The sequence below is a fragment of the Penicillium angulare genome, assembly GCF_028827245.1.
Source record: "Penicillium angulare strain IBT 27051 chromosome Unknown utg000004l_segment0_segment0, whole genome shotgun sequence".
NCBI classification, from domain to species: Eukaryota; Fungi; Ascomycota; class Eurotiomycetes; order Eurotiales; family Aspergillaceae; genus Penicillium; species Penicillium angulare.
The window spans coordinates 4,049,623-4,069,885 of NW_026623163.1; the positions used below are offsets into that span (position 1 = coordinate 4,049,623).

A 20,263-nucleotide genomic window follows, 5' to 3' on the forward strand; every position below is an offset into this window, starting at 1 on the left:
TTCGGGCATGTTTTGGTTATTACTTTGATTCTTGTTTGGGTTATCATCGTGCTTACTCCTGACCACTCATTGCCACAACTCTACACCACCACGTGATCTTCTCGCCAGCTCATTCGATTCTTATTTGTATTTTGTTTCTATTTTTGTGGAGGCCGTGTCAATATGATGACCAGGAGTGCAGCCCAAAGGCTGCCACTTTTTGGCGCAACTCAAAGCTCTCAGCTTTGCGCCGGCTCTACCCGTCCACATGGGATCCACGTCTTGCGAGAGACTGTGATGCGCTCCCAATGCATGTCCACGTTGACAAAGTTGCCTGGCTTGACCCGATCACCAATAAGGTATGATTCTTGCAATGATTATCCACATTCATACATATATCATCATCTGACCGAATACAAGACATATTCAATCCCGTGTTTGCAGAGCACCAGCTTCTAGAATATTGGTACTGGGATCCTCAAGACGATGGACATCATCAAAGACTCCAGATGACCGGAACAAACCAGAACCCAAGCCTGAAGTGTTAGTATTCACATTCGTGCGCAAGTATCTCCCTTCTCGATAACTAATATCTCAGCAGCTCTAAAACAACCGCTGCTGCCAAGCTCTTGTTGTCGAAGCTTCCCATTGCCAAAACACGTGAGAATATTTACACCATTCCGAATTTCCTCACATTCACTAGACTTTTGGCTGCACCTGCGGTTGGATATCTGCTTGTCCACAATTACCATGCAGCTGCCTTGTCTCTCTTCGCTTATGCCGGTATCACCGACATGGTTGATGGATATATCGCCCGGAAGTATAATTTGCAAACTGTGGTTGGCACCATTATTGACCCCATGGCCGATAAACTGTTGATGACGATTGGAGTCGCGTGTTTGGCAGTGAACGGGTCTCTTCCTGGTAAGTGGCAGCACCCCAGCTTCATGTGTTGTGTTTTACCCTGACCCCTGTCGCAGTGTGGCTTGCCGTTGTTATCATCGGACGGGACATCGGATTGGCTATTTCGGCGATCTATTATCGATGGATTTCCCTACCTCCACCCAAGACTATGGCTCGCTACTGGGATTTCTCACTTCCATCGGCTGAAGTCAAGCCGACTCAAATCTCCAAGATTAACACTGCCCTGCAATTGGTGTTGGTGGGTAGTGCGATCGGACTTCCCGTGCTTCCAGAGGCTTTTATTAGCGCTTGGCATCTGCAAGACGCCATGACAGTATTCCAGTAAGTCTAAATCCTCGTCTATTTTGAAGTTTTCCTTGTGTTTGAAGTTTTCCTTGTGTTTTTCTTCATAACTGCAATTTGTGAGACTGCATGGCAAGCAGGCGGCCAGTATAGACCACTGTGTGGGAGTGTCTGGTACATGCGACCACAGGGTGTGGAGAACAGGGCTTCCCGTCCGCTCAGCCGTACTTAAGCCACACGCCGGTCAGTTAGTAGTATGGTGGGTGACCACATGCGAATCCTGACTGTTGCATGTTTTTCTTTTTTTTTGCATTTTCGCTATTTTCCTCCTTTCATCTTTCTTTTGCGCTTTGATGTTCTTACTGACGCGATTTTGCACCTAGGTATGTTGTTGCAACAACAACCATCTGGTCCGGTCTTGGATATGTTTTCGGCAAGGATGCAGTGCGAATCCTGAAGGATCAAAAATAAAATCACACTGTAACATAAAATATGTAGCAATAGAGAAGCTTGACACCTGGACAGAATATACAAATCAAGCCTATACAGAATATTAATTCCACGGTTCCAAGATTCTACTACTTAGTAGAATCGAAACCCTCAGTTGTTCGGTCAATGAAACATAAAGTAGTATTAGTACTACCAGTGGCCTTCAGGGATTCAAGTCAAAGTTGGTTCTTCACAACCTTCCAGGGTTGAAATATACACATTGCAAGGGGGCGGTTACTTTCTAGGTCGCGGTTTTACAACTACCTATCGAAGTGAGCTAGGTGGTGTTTAGATAGGCTGTGATTTAATGGAGACTATTGACAAGTATGCTTTGGTATGTGTGTTCCAAGCGGTGAACATGAGAAGCCCAGTATGATCAATTTCTATTTCAAAGCGCACACATGGATAAGCAGTACGGAGTGAACAAACATGAAGGGAGTCCAATGACAAACAAATAGAAGAGCAGTGTTATTAGACAAACCAGTCGGATGCTTGCCAGCACGCCTTAATCTAGATGTTTGTACATGCATTCGTTTTCCATTTGGGACATATGTCCGTTGTGGCCTGCACGAAGTACAAGCTGCGTCTTTAACATGTGATCTGTCAGAGCACGAAGGGTAAAGAAGCCCGATCTTCCAAGGGGATCCTAGCCTATTATGCATGTAGAACCTATATTGGTACGAACCACGCGAACGGGTCGGTAGATTCACTGGGCCCAGAACCGTTTGGAGAGGTTCTAACCGAACGTGGCATATAGTAGAAGCCACATTGCCAAGGCAAAGAGGATCCAGGCCCCGCTTTGGGATTGCTAAGCAGGCTTAAAAATCCAATTACAAAGGCGGGAAATGAAATTCCACAAGATCGGGGAGGAAAATCACTTTTTTTTTACGTTAATCTTCAAGCCGTAATCCCATATTCGGGCCGGGCATGATTCAAGGTCACAAAAGTGGGGACCCTCGTAAGGCCAATGCATTATTCAAGCTCAGAGTTTTTCTTTCTTTCTCTTTCTGCAGCTTGCAGGACAGCGCGGAATATAAATTCCAGCTTTTACGAGGATCCACTTTCTTGTCATCCGTTCGCTAGGTCGGCTCCACGAAGGAATTCGATATTCCGCTCTAGCTGCATTTCCAAGGTTTTAATCCAATAATAACGCTAGAATTTAGTGGTGAACGGTTAAATGCCGACTCTATCTCCGTTTAAGCAGGCAAACAGAAAGAAATCGAAAATCGAAAACTGATTTTTCATTGCGTGTGGGCTCGAGCGGACCCAACCGCCCAAAGATGAATCAACTTGAGTCATCACTGGACCCACTAAAGCTCCTTATCACCGTCCGCAACCGATATATTAGGACTTTGATTGGCAGGATTGTATCAATGTGACAAATGGGTCCGGATTTAATGGACTTTGGTTGCATAAGCTAAAGAAGGTGAACGCATATTCTTTTTATACCGACCATGAGAACGTGCTCTTCAATCGCGCTCGGTTCTTTTTTTTACTTCCCCAACTCACTCTCCACTCTCTTTTTTTCTATGTTATTTTCTTTCTTTACTTTCTGGACGAAGACTCCTGTACATACACCCCTTCATCATCCTAATACATTCTAAAATACCCGCAATTGAGCTTCGCTAGTAGATTCTCGACTCCGGCGAAGATGGACTCCGACCATCAATCGCTGGAGGCGCAACGTCACCACTCCGAGCAATCCAATCACCAAACCACCATGTCCGAATCCAATTTTCAATCATCTGAACAATCAAATCACAACACTACCGAAATTTTTACCAACAATGAGGAATCCAACAACCATGAGGCGCTTGAAGCTTACGCCACCGAGCCTGCCACCGAACCTATCGTGTCGAGCGCTTCCTCTACCGCCACATCCCATGCAACAAATGAAGGTCGCTGGGGTGAGTTGCAGGCCGGAGAGCCAGTCTCTCGCACCGGCGCCGTTGAAGACTTGGAGGAGATGCGCCGCGAATTGACCCGCCTTAGCTTGCATCGCACTCGCTCGAATACCGCAAAGAGCATCCACAAATTGAAATCCCGCGCTAGCCAGCGTCACGACGAGGAGAAGGGATTGGAAGACGAAACCGATGCCGAGAAAGATGGCGAATTCGATCTAGGTGATTTCCTTGTCAGTGGACATCTGGAGCGTCGCACTACTGCCGGTGACCCTGCCAAGATGGTGGGTGTCGTTTTCAAGAACCTCACCGTCATGGGTGTGCAAACAGGCGCATCATTCGTGCGGACCCTTCCTCACGCTGTCGTAGGCACATTTGGCCCCGATCTATACAATGTCATTTGCCGTTTTGTTCCCCAGCTGCGGTTTGGTAAGAAGCCGCCAATTCGCGAATTGATCAGCGATTTTAGTGGTACTGTGCGAGAGGGTGAGATGATGCTTGTTTTGGGTCGTCCTGGTGCCGGATGTACTACTTTTCTCAAGGCTGTTGCCAACGACCGAAGTGCTTTCGCTGGTGTCAACGGCGAGGTCAGCTATGGTGGCCTTTCAGCAGAGGAACAAAACCGCCGTTTCCGTGGTGAAGTCAACTACAACCCCGAAGACGATCAACATTTCCCCTCGCTTACCGTCTGGCAAACTTTGAAGTTTTCGCTTATCAATAAGACTCGCAAGCATGACCGTGAAAGCATTCCTGTTATTATCGATGCGCTTCTGAAGATGTTTGGTATCAGCCATACCAAGAATACTTTAGTCGGTAACGAGTATGTCCGTGGTGTTTCTGGTGGTGAAAGGAAGCGGGTTTCTATCGCAGAGACTCTGGCTACGAAATCGACTGTTGTCTGCTGGGACAACTCTACTCGTGGTCTGGATGCCAGCACTGCCCTTGACTACGCCAAGTCACTTCGTATCATGACCGACGTCAGCAAGCGTACTACCCTTGTTACCCTTTACCAAGCTGGAGAAAGTATCTACGAACTCATGGATAAGGTTATGGTCATTGACAATGGTCGCATGCTCTACCAAGGCCCTGCAAACGAAGCGCGCAAGTACTTCATTGACCTCGGATTCCACTGCCCCGAGCAATCAACCACCGCCGACTTCTTGACCTCCCTTTGTGACCCCAACGCCCGCCAATTTCAGATCGGCTGCGAAGCATCAACCCCGAAGACCGCAGAGGAGCTCGAACAGGTGTTCAGAAACAGCACCGCCTACAAGCGTATTTGGGATGACGTGTGCAACTATGAGAAGCGTCTGGAGGATACTCAGCAAGAGGATACTCGTCGCTTCCAGAGCAGCGTTGCTCAGTCCAAGAGTAAGACTGTCTCCAAAAGTTCTCCATACACAGTCTCTCTTGTCCGACAGGTTGCCGCCTGTGTCAAGCGAGAATTCTGGCTTCTTTGGGGTGATAAGACTTCTCTTTATACCAAGTATTTCATTATTATCTCTAACGGTCTGATCGTCGCCTCTCTTTTTTACGGTGAATCGATGGATACTAGCGGTGCTTTCTCTCGTGGTGGTGCTCTTTTCTTCTCTATTCTGTTCCTTGGCTGGCTGCAATTGACCGAGCTCATGCCTGCTGTGACAGGCAGAGGAATCGTCGCTCGACACAAAGATTATGCTTTCTACCGTCCGTCTGCCGTTGCCATCGCGCGTGTAGTCGTTGACTTCCCCGCTATCTTCTGCATGGTTGTTCCGTTCTCCATCATCGTCTATTTCATGACAGGCCTGGATACCACTGCTTCTCAATTCTTTATTTACTTCTTGTTTGTGTACACAACCACGTTCTGCATCACCTCCATGTACCGAATGTTTGCAGCGCTTTCACCAACTATTGATGACGCTGTTCGCTTTGCTGGTATTGCATTGAACCTTCTGATTCTTTACGTGGGCTACGTGATTCCGAAGCAAACGCTTATTGGAAGCTCGATTTGGTTTGGATGGCTCTTCTATGTTAATCCGATCTCATACGCCTACGAGTCTGTCTTGAGCAACGAGTTTTCCGACCGGGTAATGGAATGTGCGGCCGAGCAACTTGTGCCTAGTGGCCCGGGAGCTAGGGCTGGCTACCAGGGCTGTGCCTTGACTGGCACAAATGTAGATCAAACATCTGTTCCTGGCTCTCAATACTTGGAAGCGAACTTCCAGTTCACCCGCAGCCACCTGTGGCGCAATTTCGGCGTCGTCATTGCCTTTACTGTTCTCTATATCCTGGTCACTGTCTGGGCTGCCGAGTTCCTCTCCTTTGTTGGTGGCGGTGGCGGTGCCCTGGTCTTCAAGAAGTCTAAGCGCTCCAAGCAGATTGCTGCTGCTACTTCTAGCTCAGCCAACGACGAAGAGAATATTGGCAAGACAAGTGATGATGCCGCGGTCACCCGTGCTTATGGATCCTCTTCTTCATCTGGTGATGCTGCTTTCAACCGACTTTCTTCGAGCGAGCGATGCTTCACTTGGTCCGATGTCGAGTACACAGTGCCTTACGGTAATGGAACTCGCAAGCTTCTGAACAACGTCAATGGATATGCCAAACCCGGTGTTATGATCGCTCTGATGGGTGCTTCTGGTGCCGGAAAGACGACACTACTCAACACTTTGGCTCAGCGACAGAAGATGGGCGTTGTCAAGGGCGACATGCTTGTTGATGGCCACCCGCTTGGCCCTGACTTCCAACGCGGTACTGGATTCTGTGAGCAAATGGATCTTCATGACAATACCTCTACTATCCGTGAAGCTTTCGAATTCTCAGCTATTCTTCGCCAGGAGCGTACCATCCCTCGCGAAGAAAAGATCGAGTACGTTGACCGTATCATCGATCTCCTGGAGCTCGAAGAGATTCAAGATGCGATAATTGGTTCCCTGAACGTCGAGCAAAAGAAGCGTGTTACTATTGGTGTTGAACTTGCCGCTAAGCCCAGTCTTCTCCTTTTCCTGGATGAGCCTACCAGTGGTCTCGACAGTCAAGCTGCTTTCTCCATTGTCCGGTTCTTGAAGAAGCTCTCTCAAGCCGGTCAAGCCATCGTTTGCACCATTCACCAGCCTTCTTCAATGCTGATCCAGCAGTTCGACATGATTCTCGCCCTGAACCCCGGCGGTAACACTTTCTACTTCGGTTCCGTTGGCAAAGAAGGTTCCGACGTAATTAAGTACTTTGCCGACCGTGGATTTGTCTGCCCACCCTCAAAGAACGTGGCCGAGTTCATCCTGGAAACTGCCGCCAAAGCAACCAGTCGCAATGGCAAGCAAGTTGACTGGAACGAAGAATGGCGCAGCTCCGAACAGAACCGTGAAATGCTTCAGGAAATTGAACGCATCAGAGCTGAACGCAGCAAGCTCCCCATTGAAGAATCGGGTAGCACGAACTATGAGTTTGCCGCGCCGACTATGGTTCAAACTGAGCTGCTCACCAAGCGACTTTTCCTCCAGTACTGGCGTGACCCATCTTACTACTACGGTAAACTCTTCGTCAGCGTGATCATCGGTATCTTCAACGGCTTTACCTTCTGGATGCTCCCCAACACCGTTGCCAGCATGCAAGACCGCATGTTCTCTGCCTTCCTTATTATCCTGATTCCCCCTATCGTCCTGAACTCTGTTGTCCCCAAGTTCTATATCAACCGCGCCCTCTGGGAAGCCCGTGAATACCCATCTCGTATCTATGGCTGGTTCGCCTTCTGTACTGCCAACGTCGTCTGTGAGATCCCCGCCGCCATCGTGACAGGTCTCGTCTACTGGCTCTTCTGGTACTACCCAGTCGGCCTGCCCACCGATTCCTCCAGCGCAGGCTATGTCTTCTTAATGTCGATGCTGTTCTTCCTCTTCCAAGCCTCCTGGGGCCAGTGGATCTGCGCTTTCGCTCCCTCATTCACCGTCATCTCCAACATCCTGCCTTTCTTCTTCGTCATGGTCAACTTGTTCAACGGTATTGTCCGTCCATACTCAGAGTACCCTGTCTTCTGGAAGTACTGGATGTACTATGTAAACCCGGTAACCTGGTGGCTGCGCGGCGTTCTTTCCGCAGTCCTCCCTTCTGTCCAAATCACTTGTGCCGAGGCAGAGACTACCAAGTTCAACCCACCCCCTGGCATGACATGTGGTGAATACGCAGGTGAATATGTTAGCAAGATTGCCGGCATTGGATATCTTGTCAGTACCTCGGATACTTCTGACTGTCAGTACTGCCAGTACAAGGATGGCTCGGAGTACATGAACCAACTGAATGTTCATGAGGGAGACAAGTGGCGCTGCTTTGGCATCTTCCTCGCATTTGTGATCATCAATTGGTTCCTCGTCTACTTTTTCATTTACACTGTCCGGGTCCGTGGATGGAGCTTCGGGTTTGGATATCTCTTCGGATTGGGCGGTATGCTGATTGAGGGTACCAAGGGATTGTTCAAGGGCAAGAACAAGGAGGAGCAGAATCAGCAGTAGACCTATGATGTGCTCTCTTTCTAGCATATTGATTACCTGTCTGCGAAATCCCCATATTTCATTTGATGTTTAATTTGCATTTACATGGAGCGTCTGTGCAGCATGTCAGGAGACATGAAGCATGTCCTGGCATGTCTTGACTTGACTTGTCTAATACTTCTTCACCTTCTTTTTATTTCTTTTCTTTCCTTTTCTTTCTTGTTGATATCAAAAGGTCCAAATTGGTCTGGGATGTCTAGCGCTTATGATAGCCTGGCACTAAAAAAGTACATAGAATATTCAAATTAAAATAGATTGAAATATCCTTATAGATATTGGTTCGCATTGCTAAAGAGTACTCTCTTTGAACCCTGGAGCGTAATACATAACGCATGACATGCCTTGTTGGCCAGATCTCACACCCGTGGAATTGATTCAAGATTTAGGTCAAGTTTACCTACCTACCCCCTAAGCAAGTACAATACTTCGGGGGGGGGGGGGGGCAATCAAGAGCCAGCCAATACTCGGCATTCAATATCAGTCATGCATTCATGCATTCGCGAGAAACAAGTCCCCAGTTGGACAGTTATTTCAGGAACCCTTACATGAGATCATCAGTCTCTACCCATGAAGAACCAAGGCGGCCGACTCTGGCTCAGCGCAGGGGCAGGAACTTTCATGGGAACTGGAACAGTGCCCTGGAAGATCTCCGTTGGGAGGTTGGATGCTTCGATTTTCGGAGTCGACGATTCGCTGCCTACTTGAAGTGTTCCCTCTGAGAAGGAGCTTTCAGATCTCTTGCCTGAGTCGGAAGCTGTATCGATGGGAGTGATAATTGGGACCAACACGCCGGATTCCCAGTTGCGGCAGTTAAGCTTAGGTTTATTCTCCGTACGGTCCTTGACAAGACGGCCCCTTTTTTGGTTCATTAGTTCATCAAGAAAAGATAATAAAATGGTAATAGAAATAGAGAGGGGTCAGGCTTTCGATCATGTCTTACCATGCGCTTTCGGACAAGTTGGCGCTCCCGATGTAAGCCCATCCTTTGCATTCTTGATTGTTTTCGAGGGCTATGGGCTCCGAAGGCCAGACAAAAGCGAGCTTGGGGGCATTAGGTACATGAACGAATAGGTCTAGAAACGCGGAACAGATTCATACCTTATTGTGCATCAAGACAGTTTTGTGGCTAACACAGTCTCTCAGAACATGTTTAGGGAACTTAGCGGCCTTCCACCATTTTGACTGGAAGCATACAGTTCCAGCAGTCTCTTCCGGATGTTGGTGCGCGCGACGTGCAGTCTTATCTGAAGGGAAATAGACGCGAAAGCGGTCTCGCCATTCATCGCCAGCTTTCATCATGTGCCGGTGATGATTATTGGCCGATTGGGAAACAGAAGACGAATTATTGTAGCGCATTGCGTACTCAGCAAGGCCATCATCACCTGTAATTTCAAATAAGCTCTTGCATGAACGCAAAGGAGAATGTGAATTACCTTTGCAGGATAAGTACATAGCACGAAGAAATTCGTCATTGAGAGACCCGATAGATGACGCCTTGGAATATTTGAGCTTCACTTCCCTATAGTTATATTGGTTTACGTACCACAAAATCGATGTTGATGGGTGAAAATGATCGCAGACCTAAATGGCTCACAGCACGACCTAGGCCGCAATAGCCAGTTCGTCTCCATGACTCTTCGGAATTAGGCCCGTTGGTCCCACCACTGGATAAGTGTTAGACCAAAAGTCCCTTATCACGAAAGCAAAAAGGGCATTCAAGGGTATGGGAATTCCTTTACTGACATTGTGTGAACAAACGCATAGCGTTTAGTCTCGGTGAAGTCAAATTTGTCCATTTTGGCAATAACGTTTTCGTTGAGAGTGCTGGCTTTCAGGAAATGGACAAGCTCCTCATGGAAGAATGTCTTCGAGCTTGGGGTCTTGTGGTTAGCCTTCAATGGTAGATCGATAAGGAAAGCTGTCTGTCTGAAATGTTAGCACAGAAGAGAAAAGGGAAAGCTAAAACTGAGCTGACATTCTCCATCAACTTATTCTCTCCCCAGTCTGTCAGTGTCAGATTGGCCGTAGGAACAACTATACGCAAGTATTCAGGATGAAATAAGAGCATTAGTTTTGAATGCATTATGTTGACCTGGCCAGGCATTGGCGGGAAGCACAAGCGGAGGTTCTTCATGCCCTTAGTCTCTTCGTTCATCTGATCTCGCTAATAGCAAACTCAATTAGCATAGAGATACAATTTGAGTCGCGTATTACAGTGTGTTATCTTACCTGGACTTGTTCCTTGGCGCTCATGATGAGAATAAATCGTGTCCTCCAGAGGTCACATTTCGTGAAAAGCCAGTCCATATCCCATAGGAACGAACTGAAAACTGCAAGTTCTAGATCTGCTCTTTGAATGACCTCTTCAATCCTGATTTCATCACTGCCACGCTCTGTGCCTAGAACATGGGTCTTTTTGACGATTCCCAGCGGCCACTGAATTCCTGGGCGTGCAGTCGGTCTCATCGGCGATGCTGAGTGAGTTGACGAGGATGGTTGAGTAACCGTTTTGGGTTCTCGGATATTTTGGTTTGCGCCTAATCGATCCTCTACCTTGGAAACTTTTGTTGGAGACTGTTCTGGTGACGATACAGAGTTCTCTGCTTTGCGTTTTTCCAGGCGAGCGCGGCGCTCCGCTTCCATCTGTTTTCTATCCAGGCCTAGCATTCCCATAGGAGGAGGATCAGGCTGTTCAGTTTGTAGCTCCCCTTCAAATGGGCTATTGCCCTGGTACTGATCTTGCAATGACATAGCTATTGCTCGTCTGAGCTCTTCGTCGTTTTGCATTTCTTGCTCGGCTTCGTCATCGGTATCAGAGCCAACAGTGGCCTTTGACTTAGGGAATAACTCTTCATGGTCATCAGAATCATTAGTCAGGTCCACCACATGATCTGAAGGTTGGCGAGATGCAGAGGGCTCGGAATCGCCGTTGAGATCCCTCAAGGAAGCCTCAATCGCCTGTCTTAGCAAGGGGTCGTCTATCTCCTCGGGATCCATTCCCAGCTTTCGATTCGTGATTTCTCAGGAAAGGAAGAAGCAAAGATAAAGTTGTGCCAAATGGATGGAATGCGGGGAATAAATGTGTGATGGCAGTAGTAGTAAGTGATAAGAGGGTGAACTGAAATGTTGGCAAGTGGTTTAAATTTTGGCGAGTCAACGATCGTTACAGCAGCCGGTAAATCACTTCAAGTGTAGAGTATCACATTGACACAGGAAGAAGAAAATGACGCTGAGATGAATTCGATTCCCTTCACTCACTTGAGATGCAGGTTGTTGACTTGATCAACGCGGCGGCCCAATTGAGAAGGTGGGTCGTCACGTGATAGCAGAGCACCCATCAATCTAGCATGACGCACGGTTTCCATATGTATATTCTCTTTTTAGTATATAATGATATCAAAACATCTTTATAAAAAGGACCACATATTTTGAAAGCTCCACTGATTGACCGAGCGACAGGAGGGGCGATCAATGTAGGAGGATGACGCCAGCTACTCGGACCGGACGTATTCAAATTCTAGTACTGATTATCAAGATGGGAGCCTCGTGCTAGGATTGTTAAGGTTGAGATCGATACTAATGACTAGTCACCACCTACTAGTAACCTTGGAAATGTCATCAATAAACTTAAAACCTTAGTCTTATTACCTTGACCATGATCATCTCATCTAAGTAATAGTATTCGGTGTTCTTTGTCGATATTAGTAATAAAAGCCGGGGTAGGTAATTGAGTTTAAGATTTGGTTGCGTGTGACCGGGAGAGGTAGTCTTGATGTCATCAAACAAAACCCCACATTCATGAATATCAATGCGAGTGTTATGTAGTAGAGGAAGGGCTTTGAAAATTCAATACCTTCATCCATTGCATACCTTCGTACTCACCAAAGTCCATCCTTTCCAATGCTGAGCCGCCGCACCATCCCTCGTCTGTTCCAGCAGGTACATGACCTTGTTCCCAAGTTGGGGAGGTGTAAGGGTTCCTTGAGTTAATAGTGCCGCAGTCTCGGGGACCACTCAAAACTCAACTGCGTAGGTTAGGCCTACTAGAATTCAACTCGCACAAGCTCTTGAGACATGTGAGCTTAATTATCCTCCGCTTAGTCGATCAGTTGGTTGAATAACATGTCAAGTTTGATATCCCGGTACCCAACGGCCATGTGGTCATAACTCCAGAAGAAGCAAAGGCAGTGGTGTCAAGCATTAGTGAGTTACTTGCCTTGATCTAGAATTCGTTCTCGAACAGACCAACTTCGAATATTACCTGATCTAGATGCTAAATGGAGTATAGATGCACCATCAGTTTTGAAGGCCCAAGTCCTTGCCGGCGGCCGGGGCAAGGGCAAATATAACAGTGATGGAAAAGGAGGAGTCCGCATCGTCGAGTCGTAAGCTCTTTGCTGGAATGGAATGATTTATCTGATGCATATCCTAAATGATTGAAACCACAGACCAAACGAGGCATTCGAAAGTGCCAAAAACATGCTTGGGTATTACCTAACAACAAAGCAAACGCCTGCTGAAGGACTGCTAGTAAAGAAGCTGTACATCTACAAGGCAGTAGATGTGGCACAGGAGTATTACGTCGCATTAACCTTCGACCGCGACCGCTCAATGCCTGTACTCCTCATATCAGATGAGGGGGGCGTCAACATTGAGACCAAAGTAAACAAACTACAGAAATATTGGTTTCACATGCCGCACGGCATAGGTCCCGAAATAACAGCATATATCCAAGCCCAACTGGGATTTTCTGATCCGGAGATGGCAACGATGTCGCACATTCTTCGCCAGATGGTTGAGCTATTCGAACAAAAAGATGCTACTCTTCTCGAACTGAATCCCCTTGCGCGAACCCCAGAGGGTGATTTCATTTGTCTAGACGCTAAGTTTACCTTTGATAACTCGGCTAGTTTTCGCCAACACGGACTTTTCAGCCTTGAGGAGCGATCCCCGGAAGAAGAATTGGAGTACGAGGCTTCTAAATTGGGGCTCTCTTACATTCGGCTCGATGGTAACATCGGAAATATAGTCAATGGCGCTGGTCTCGCTATGGCAACTAATGATTTGATTAGCCTGTACGGTGGGCGATGTGGTAACTTTTTGGATGTAGGTGGAGGTGCAACAAAAGAGTCACTTTCATATGCCTTTAAAATACTGCAGAATGATAAGCAGATCACGGGCATCTTTATCAACATATATGGTGGTATTGTTCGATGCGACATGATAGCCGAGGCTATCCTCGCCGCAGCGTCTCAGATGGGTGGATTCAAGGTTCCAGTCGTCCTACGCTTGCAAGGAACAAATTGCGACAAGGGGTTGAAATTGGTAAGTCATGGTATATTTTTCACGGCTACTATATTGCTAAAGGTGATGCAGATCGAAAATTCGAAAGCGGACAATATCATGGTGGAGGCCGATTTTGAGGGCGCTGCGCAGACAATTGTTCGGCTGACGAAGGAGGAGGGTACTTGAGAGGATATATAGGTCTAAACAGATTGAACAAAGTGATATTCCAATTTAAACAACCGCATTTATAAGAATCGTGTACAAATGATCCGAAAGCAAAAGCAGAGTCAATATATACGAACCTTGACGGTAAAATAAAGCACACCCTTTAACACCGGACTTATGCCGGCTGCATCACTAAACCCTCCTTTAACGTATTAATCATAATTCGTGTCAGCAGATCTTTACCATCGTAAGAACTCGCCTTGCGATCAGCGGATGCCCAAGTGGTGAAGTCAAAACGATCACCCCCGAGACCACGCCCATGTGAGCCGTAACGGCGCTTGTATTCACTCAGCTCAGCGGACCACTTCAAGGGTCGTTGTTGCTTTTGTCGGGGGAGGGAAGGCTTGAGGTCCTAGTTCATCGATCAAACCTTGGATATCTGTAGGTGAATGAAGAGTAACTTTATGTTTCTTGGCGTACGCAAGGACATGAACGCCACGGTCGGTGTCATCGTAGGCAAGCGGATCCATACCACTTTGTTCTGAGCGGCCAAGTGCAAAATGAAGTTTCATGCTTGTGGCTAAGTTCTTAACCTCGGAGCCTGGGCCCAAGAGGCCTTCTTGTTCGAGAGTTGCAAGCATGGTAAGGAACATGGTCCTCAACATTTGGCTAGTCTCCTCAACCTGTTCGCCATCGTCTAACCTATGTAATAAGTCAATTTAGTAAGAGGATCACTTAATTTAAGATGGAAGTAATACGAACAACAGTAAATCTTCCATAGGTAGACGATTGGTCCAAAGAAAGAGGGATTGGCAAACCACCCACTGCTCTTTCCAGTTACCCTTTGCCTCGTAGAAATCCAACAGCGTATTTTGAAGAAACTCGAGAATTCCGAAGCATCCATGTTCATAGGTACCACTAACCCCAAACCCATCCGGATCATGAAGCGTGTGCATGATTTGGTAACAGACGGATTTACCAAAACATGTCTTCGTAATGAGCCAAGGGTGATCCGGGGAACTCATCAAGCGTTTTGAGGCAGGGGCAGGAATCGCAACATTTCTGTTGAGATTGGTCCTGAATTAGTATATAATCATCAATATGGGCGGTAAGATCTTGAAACCAACCTCAGCCTCCTTGTCCACTGCATTGGCAGGTTGGAATTGATGCGGGCAAACGCCGACCCAGGAATAAGCGTCTTCGGTATTTCTTGTCTGGAATTTATATTACATGTCTGCGTTGGCCGAGCCGGAAATCCTAGACCAGCGAGGGTTTCGAGGCATGCTCAGTAGCTCATCTGAGACCGCGTTTGATTTTTGCTTTTTGGTCGCAGTTGTTGATTCGGTGGACTTGCGCTTTGGTGGCATTTTGGGCGAGGGCTTGGGGAAATAGTATGAGGAATGACTGTATAATGAAAGAGGGCAAAGATGCGACAGCAGGATTTAAGTCCGCGAAATTAGGGGGTTGAATTGCTTTTATTGATTTATGACGTTTGTGATTTTCGAGTATGATGTAGTCACTCCGCGTTGCGTGTGGGAGTGGAGAAGAATGCACCACGGGCTACTGGACTCGCGTTATCGTTATCGCCTATCATGTATTGGCTGATCTACCAGCTATGTCGTAGTCTACTATTTACAATGTGCTAGAAAGTATGTGGATCAGGATCCCATTCTTCGATGCGATATAATCGATACTTGTACACCAAAAAAACCCTGATGCGATTACAAATTCCTGGGTTCTAGTACCCCTGGCGCCAGGTTCTTGATTGATGTCCATGATCTGAGAACTGATCAAGATAGATTTATATGCATATAGAAATTTCCAAATTCAAGCAAGCAAAAAACGACTTCTTTTAAGTAGTAGGATACTCCCCCGTACTTTCGGATAGAAGCTCCACAACAGTCTGATATCCTGCACTCCCTGTCCACTTCTTTGCATCTCCTCCACCCTTATACAAGGCACTCAGATCTGCGCCATTGGCAAGGAGAAGCTTGAAAATATCTGCTCCATGCTGAAGACCCACTGTAGAAAACTAGGATGCTTGAACTTTGGGCACCGTAATGTGCGTTGCCCTGCAATGTGGCTAGCACGGACGCTACTGACACAAGTAGAGACTGACTAGATTAAAGGTCGTCTCACAAAGTCATTTGCTATGTGTGCGTATTCTGATGTTATTTCGGGGAATTTGAATAAATTAGGACTTGCATTTGATGCGAAAAGCAAAGTCGTATTAAATGGGATAATAAACTTGTTCGGGTTTAAGTACCACTCTGCCAATATGACGGTGGTGAGGAGCATGCGGCTAGTATGGCCTCACTTGTTCCTCGGACCACTGCCAAAATTTACCAGTCAACTTTGGATCCCACAGGTCGTTTCTGATTTTGATCACTCTTCCCCAAGGTGCCACTTCTAAATGTTAGCGAGATTTGTAGTCAGATCAGATGGAAGCCGTCTTACCAAACGAAGCGTTTTGCTCTTCGGTGATCTCATCGCTCAAACCAGCATAAAGCTCTGTATATGCTCCGTATACAGGATCGAAGAGAATCAAATTCTGAAAAGATTTGTTAGAACCGAAATATGCAATTTCCATCTTTATCAATATGCTCACTGTTAGTGCTGCCGCTGGTCCAGACATGTGTCTTTGAAGACCACTTTTCAGATTTCCTGGGTTCAAGGACTGATTTTATATCAATACGATGGTATCTTCAATCTGAAGGGCTTCAGTTCAACCCGAATGATGCCAGACAGTGACGTACCAAGCTCAAGATCCCTTCTCCCGCACTACGATTAGCGAATTCCACACAATGAAGCACATTTCCAGCTTTGCTGCGGAAATACTTCTTCATAGCTCCTTCATCCTTGCTGTAATCCATGTTGTCGAAATTTATTGCTGGTTTCGGTGCCAACATCGCCCCCGAGGACGATACCCATATGACACGAACGCTGTTATTGGGAGCTGTGATCGCCGTCTTTCGCAAAATATCATGAAGGTATTTGACAAAGAGGAAATGTCCAAGGTTGTTGGTTCCCAGTTGGAGTTCGTAACCTTGTGATGTTGTGCTACCCTGAGGCGGCGCCATAACCTAATTGAAAAGTAGTCAGAATCGGAAGCCCAAGTAGTGACGGACATTTTTGATTAAAACTTACGCCAGCATTGAGCCATAAGACATCAAGGCGAGATTCTGCAGCCAGAAAGTTCTGTGCTGAGGCTTTGATAGTTGTCAAGTCGGAGAGATCTAATTGGAGGAAGACGAGTCTTCCACCCGAGTTTGGATGCGCCTTCTTGATTCCTGCTATGGCATCTATGGCTTTCTTTTCAGACCTAGCCCCAACATACACTGTTGCATTGCGTCCATATAGGATTTTTGTAAGCTCAGCGCCGACACCAGAATTGGCACCCGTGACGATGAAAATCTATGATCGTTTGTTAGAAGAGATAATATAAGAATTGACGAAGTTATTTCCTACCTTCCCCGATTGATCGGGCAGGTTTTTCTCCGTGAGGACAGGAGATGGAGGACAGAAGGATCTATAGAATTCCATCTTGCGTAAAAGAAATAATCAAGGAGTAATAGACCCAAATAGGATCCAAGTGAATTGAATTGAATGATTGATGCAGTTTATTTCTACGGAAATGTATCAGTTTAAATAGACTCGACAATAGCATTGGAAAAATTCAAGCCAGAGAATTTCCGTGCTAACTATCTGTTTCCATTCAATTGTTCTGAACTTTCTTCGTCTTCAGTATATTTCTATGGAGTCATAATGGTCTAAGATCGCCACTTGAAAATTCCCAATGAGGTTAGTCTAAGTCATCACTCGTCTAAGCTTGGTTAGACCAGAATGACCTCTTGCAGATCATTGGCTTAAATACTTAAACCCGAAACCCGGGGCCCACCCTGTCATCTTTGTCAGATAATCATTGTATGGAACGTTGAGCGCCGAAGACTATGACGAGGGAAATTATTTCGTCGGGAAACTTTCAACACAGCCACAAGGCTTGATTTTTAAGCAGCCTTTTGAAGATGCTAGAGACGAAGGTTTGAAGAGAGGAGAACTTCCATCTCAGCTTCCAGTTTTCGGGGTCGGGTGGAATTCAAGTTCATATATTGCATATCAATGGTAAGAGTTGACGCATGCTAAAGAGTTTACACTGTAAGAGAATATATGCGGTAATATTTCTGATTCGAACCGTTGAATCTCAAGTAATATTACATTATGATCACTTCTTGGCTAAGATCCAGTGAAAGGGAACATCCCGCGAAACTCCATCGGTTTCTTCCGAATCCACAACGACCTCATCAATCTTAATGTCGAAGCCAATATCCCTCAAAACCTGGACTAATTTTTCTCTTCCCCAGCTACTCCAATACACGGCCCCATTTGTAGCGCCGAGCCAGGATTCATTAGTTGAGCCTTCAAAATTTGTTTCTGGGAAATTCGCCAGAAGCTGTCCTCCAGGCTTGAGCCAGTCAAAGATGCGAGTAAGGAGAACAGTCTGCTCATCACGTGGTATATGAGAAATTGAATACATTCCCAAGACTGCATCGAATTGTTGGTGACCAAATCCCAAGTTCATCATGTCGCCTTGTATAAGGTCCACGGATGCAGGGAGGCGCTCCTTTGCTAAGGCAATTTGAGTTTCGGAGATGTCATTTGCAGTAACACTGGTATGTTCCTGGGAAGCTAGGAGCTGGGTGACTGGAACTCCGGCCCCACAGCCTAGCTCAAGTATAGATTTTTGATGGGTGCCGGTTTGAGTATTGATGGACTTAAGCATAATATCAACATAAGACAGGCGCGTTGCGTGAGAAGACTCTGTCCATTTCAAGTAGAAGGGAGAGATTTCATCATAGGCTTTTTTCATATTAGCCTTGATTTGATGGCTGTCGATAGGTTCAGTCATTTTGTAGGGTAAACTTTGCTGATAATCGAAGTGGAGTCGTTAGGACGTAAGAACCGGACAGTTGAATTATGTTGTGGTGATATTTGTGGCATGCCCTGGGGTTTAAATAGAACCGCTCCTCGTACTTCAAAATTATATGACGGTAGAAAATGACTCATGGGATGGTATGGGGTGAAATGTGACTCACTAGCTGCTATGACCTTAGAATACTACATGATTCAATCTTGGAGCTTACTAGCGGGCTACTAGCGGGGTAAGCTGGGGAAGTGGGCATCCTTTTTGTTTTGCCCCGAGGAAAAATCAGGGATCTATTTCCAAGCGCCACTTGAAAAAACTTCTCACTTTCGGGTTGAGATGAGATTTTCCGACAGTACTTATCTTTTAAATACTAATTTCTACGGGTGCAATTGGTTGTATAATGACTACAACAAGCTTGAATACCACGCCCTGGGGATCGTACTAATTTGCGCAAAGTGTGGAAATTACACACATTTAGCGAGCCAGTAATAGTAGAAAATGTCAGAAAATAATACTTCATGCTAACACAAACGGATAAATAGCAAAATATCAAAATTACAGGAAATGTGCTCTAGCCAAACGCCACTACACACACCGTGAGCATCAATTGAGAATCAATACACATAAACGACTTCAAGCTGCAAATCACCCACGTAGCTGCCATCGCCAGCCCTACGACCGAATCCTAAAAGGTTAAGATAGAAAAGCTGCTTCCCTTTTCTCCGGCCTCCAACAGGGACAACCTTCTTCGACTGCGTATTCAGCAGCATCTTAAGATGCTCACCAGTAAAATGGTTCGCTAAAATGGGACTTGCATCCTCCCAAGGCAAATCCAATCCACGGGAAATGGATTCCTCATCGACATACGCAGATCGCTTCATGTCATAGCCGTAATAGGAGGCATTCGCCATGCGGCTATCAAATATGCTTCCATCTAGCGACTTCACGCGAAGGATCAGATCGCGCGGTCTACCGGGCTGAATCTCATCGCCACAGTCAGGGAAGCGATAATCAACATCGCATTTGATCTTGCCATTGAATGCGAGGACGTGGGCGACGATGCATTTACATCCACTGCGGAAGACCTGCTGCTCAACGAAGATTTTCGGATTCTCAAATCCCTCATCGGACTTTGAGATGAATACTGTCATCCGCACGTATCTTTCCATGTCGCTAACAGCGGTCGGATCCACGACAGATGTATCATCTGAACAATTTTAGTTAGACTCAATCGGGAATGGTAGAATAGGCAGTCTCATACCGGTGAAGAAGACCTTCCTAAATTGGCACTCTGGAATCTCATTGTGCTCAACGGACTTGTCACTTCCACTGGTGAAGATAGTGAGTGGAGTGCGAAGAAATTCACGGCTGAATTGCTTCACAATCTTCTCGACTGAACCGCTCACGGCTGGCCTCCCCTCGATGAAAGTTGGAGAAGAAGGCCGCGACGGAGTTGATCCCGACCAGGAGTATGAGCCGAACGATTTGCGCGCTGCTGAACGTTTGGTACTCTCGATGGGATCACCGTTGAGACCCAGATCGTATACTGTAGCTGGCGAAGGAGAAATCATTGTCTTGGACTTGCGCAAGGATTTATAATGGAACAGAAGAAGATTTGAGATGGAAAGGATGGTTGAGATGGAAAGGATGGTTGAGATGGAAAGGATGGTTGAGATGGAAAGGATGGTTGAGATGGAAAGGATGGTTGAGATGGAAAGGATGGTTGAGATGGAAAGGATGGTTGAGATGGAAAAGATGAGATATTGGGCGGAAGAATAAGAGGTTTAAAT

At 46.4% G+C, this 20,263-nt stretch overlaps 8 protein-coding genes across 8 annotated transcripts; 3 read left to right on the top strand and 5 right to left on the bottom strand.

Moving 5' to 3' along the window:
• Positions 1–287: 287 nt before the first annotated feature.
• N7478_005402 (cardiolipin synthase) lies at positions 288–1,228 on the top strand (the record flags this gene model as incomplete). The annotated part of the gene is made up of 4 exons (XM_056921616.1): positions 288–338; positions 482–522; positions 581–903; positions 960–1,228. 4 exons carry the CDS (start codon positions 288–290, stop codon positions 1,226–1,228), a joined length of 684 nt encoding a protein of 227 aa, XP_056779653.1.
• Positions 1,229–3,394: 2,166 nt separating this feature from the next.
• On the top strand, positions 3,395–8,059 carry atrF (ABC drug exporter AtrF; the record flags this gene model as incomplete). The annotated part of the gene is made up of 1 exon (XM_056921617.1): positions 3,395–8,059. One exon carries the CDS (start codon positions 3,395–3,397, stop codon positions 8,057–8,059), a length of 4,665 nt encoding a protein of 1,554 aa, XP_056779654.1.
• A 593-nt stretch (positions 8,060–8,652) lies between these two features.
• N7478_005404 (uncharacterized protein) lies at positions 8,653–11,095 on the bottom strand (the record flags this gene model as incomplete). Its single annotated transcript, XM_056921618.1, has 8 exons — positions 8,653–8,953; positions 9,039–9,139; positions 9,197–9,480; positions 9,532–9,592; positions 9,642–9,762; positions 9,842–10,020; positions 10,074–10,262; positions 10,328–11,095. The coding sequence occupies 8 exons, from the start codon at positions 11,093–11,095 to the stop codon at positions 8,653–8,655; spliced, it is 2,004 nt and encodes a 667-aa protein (XP_056779655.1).
• A 903-nt stretch (positions 11,096–11,998) lies between these two features.
• On the top strand, positions 11,999–13,570 carry N7478_005405 (succinate--CoA ligase subunit beta; the record flags this gene model as incomplete). Its single annotated transcript, XM_056921619.1, has 7 exons — positions 11,999–12,068; positions 12,137–12,174; positions 12,229–12,301; positions 12,387–12,483; positions 12,547–13,204; positions 13,259–13,423; positions 13,475–13,570. The coding sequence occupies 7 exons, from the start codon at positions 11,999–12,001 to the stop codon at positions 13,568–13,570; spliced, it is 1,197 nt and encodes a 398-aa protein (XP_056779656.1).
• Positions 13,571–13,724: 154 nt separating this feature from the next.
• On the bottom strand, positions 13,725–14,505 carry N7478_005406 (uncharacterized protein; the record flags this gene model as incomplete). The annotated part of the gene is made up of 3 exons (XM_056921620.1): positions 13,725–13,961; positions 14,011–14,251; positions 14,312–14,505. The coding sequence occupies 3 exons, from the start codon at positions 14,503–14,505 to the stop codon at positions 13,725–13,727; spliced, it is 672 nt and encodes a 223-aa protein (XP_056779657.1).
• A 1,481-nt stretch (positions 14,506–15,986) lies between these two features.
• On the bottom strand, positions 15,987–17,092 carry N7478_005407 (uncharacterized protein; the record flags this gene model as incomplete). The annotated part of the gene is made up of 4 exons (XM_056921621.1): positions 15,987–16,100; positions 16,306–16,632; positions 16,697–16,963; positions 17,018–17,092. The coding sequence occupies 4 exons, from the start codon at positions 17,090–17,092 to the stop codon at positions 15,987–15,989; spliced, it is 783 nt and encodes a 260-aa protein (XP_056779658.1).
• A 679-nt stretch (positions 17,093–17,771) lies between these two features.
• On the bottom strand, positions 17,772–18,455 carry N7478_005408 (class I SAM-dependent methyltransferase; the record flags this gene model as incomplete). The annotated part of the gene is made up of 1 exon (XM_056921622.1): positions 17,772–18,455. The coding sequence occupies one exon, from the start codon at positions 18,453–18,455 to the stop codon at positions 17,772–17,774; it is 684 nt and encodes a 227-aa protein (XP_056779659.1).
• A 632-nt stretch (positions 18,456–19,087) lies between these two features.
• N7478_005409 (uncharacterized protein) lies at positions 19,088–20,044 on the bottom strand (the record flags this gene model as incomplete). Its single annotated transcript, XM_056921623.1, has 2 exons — positions 19,088–19,680; positions 19,735–20,044. The coding sequence occupies 2 exons, from the start codon at positions 20,042–20,044 to the stop codon at positions 19,088–19,090; spliced, it is 903 nt and encodes a 300-aa protein (XP_056779660.1).
• Between the last annotated feature and the right edge of the window lie 219 nt (positions 20,045–20,263).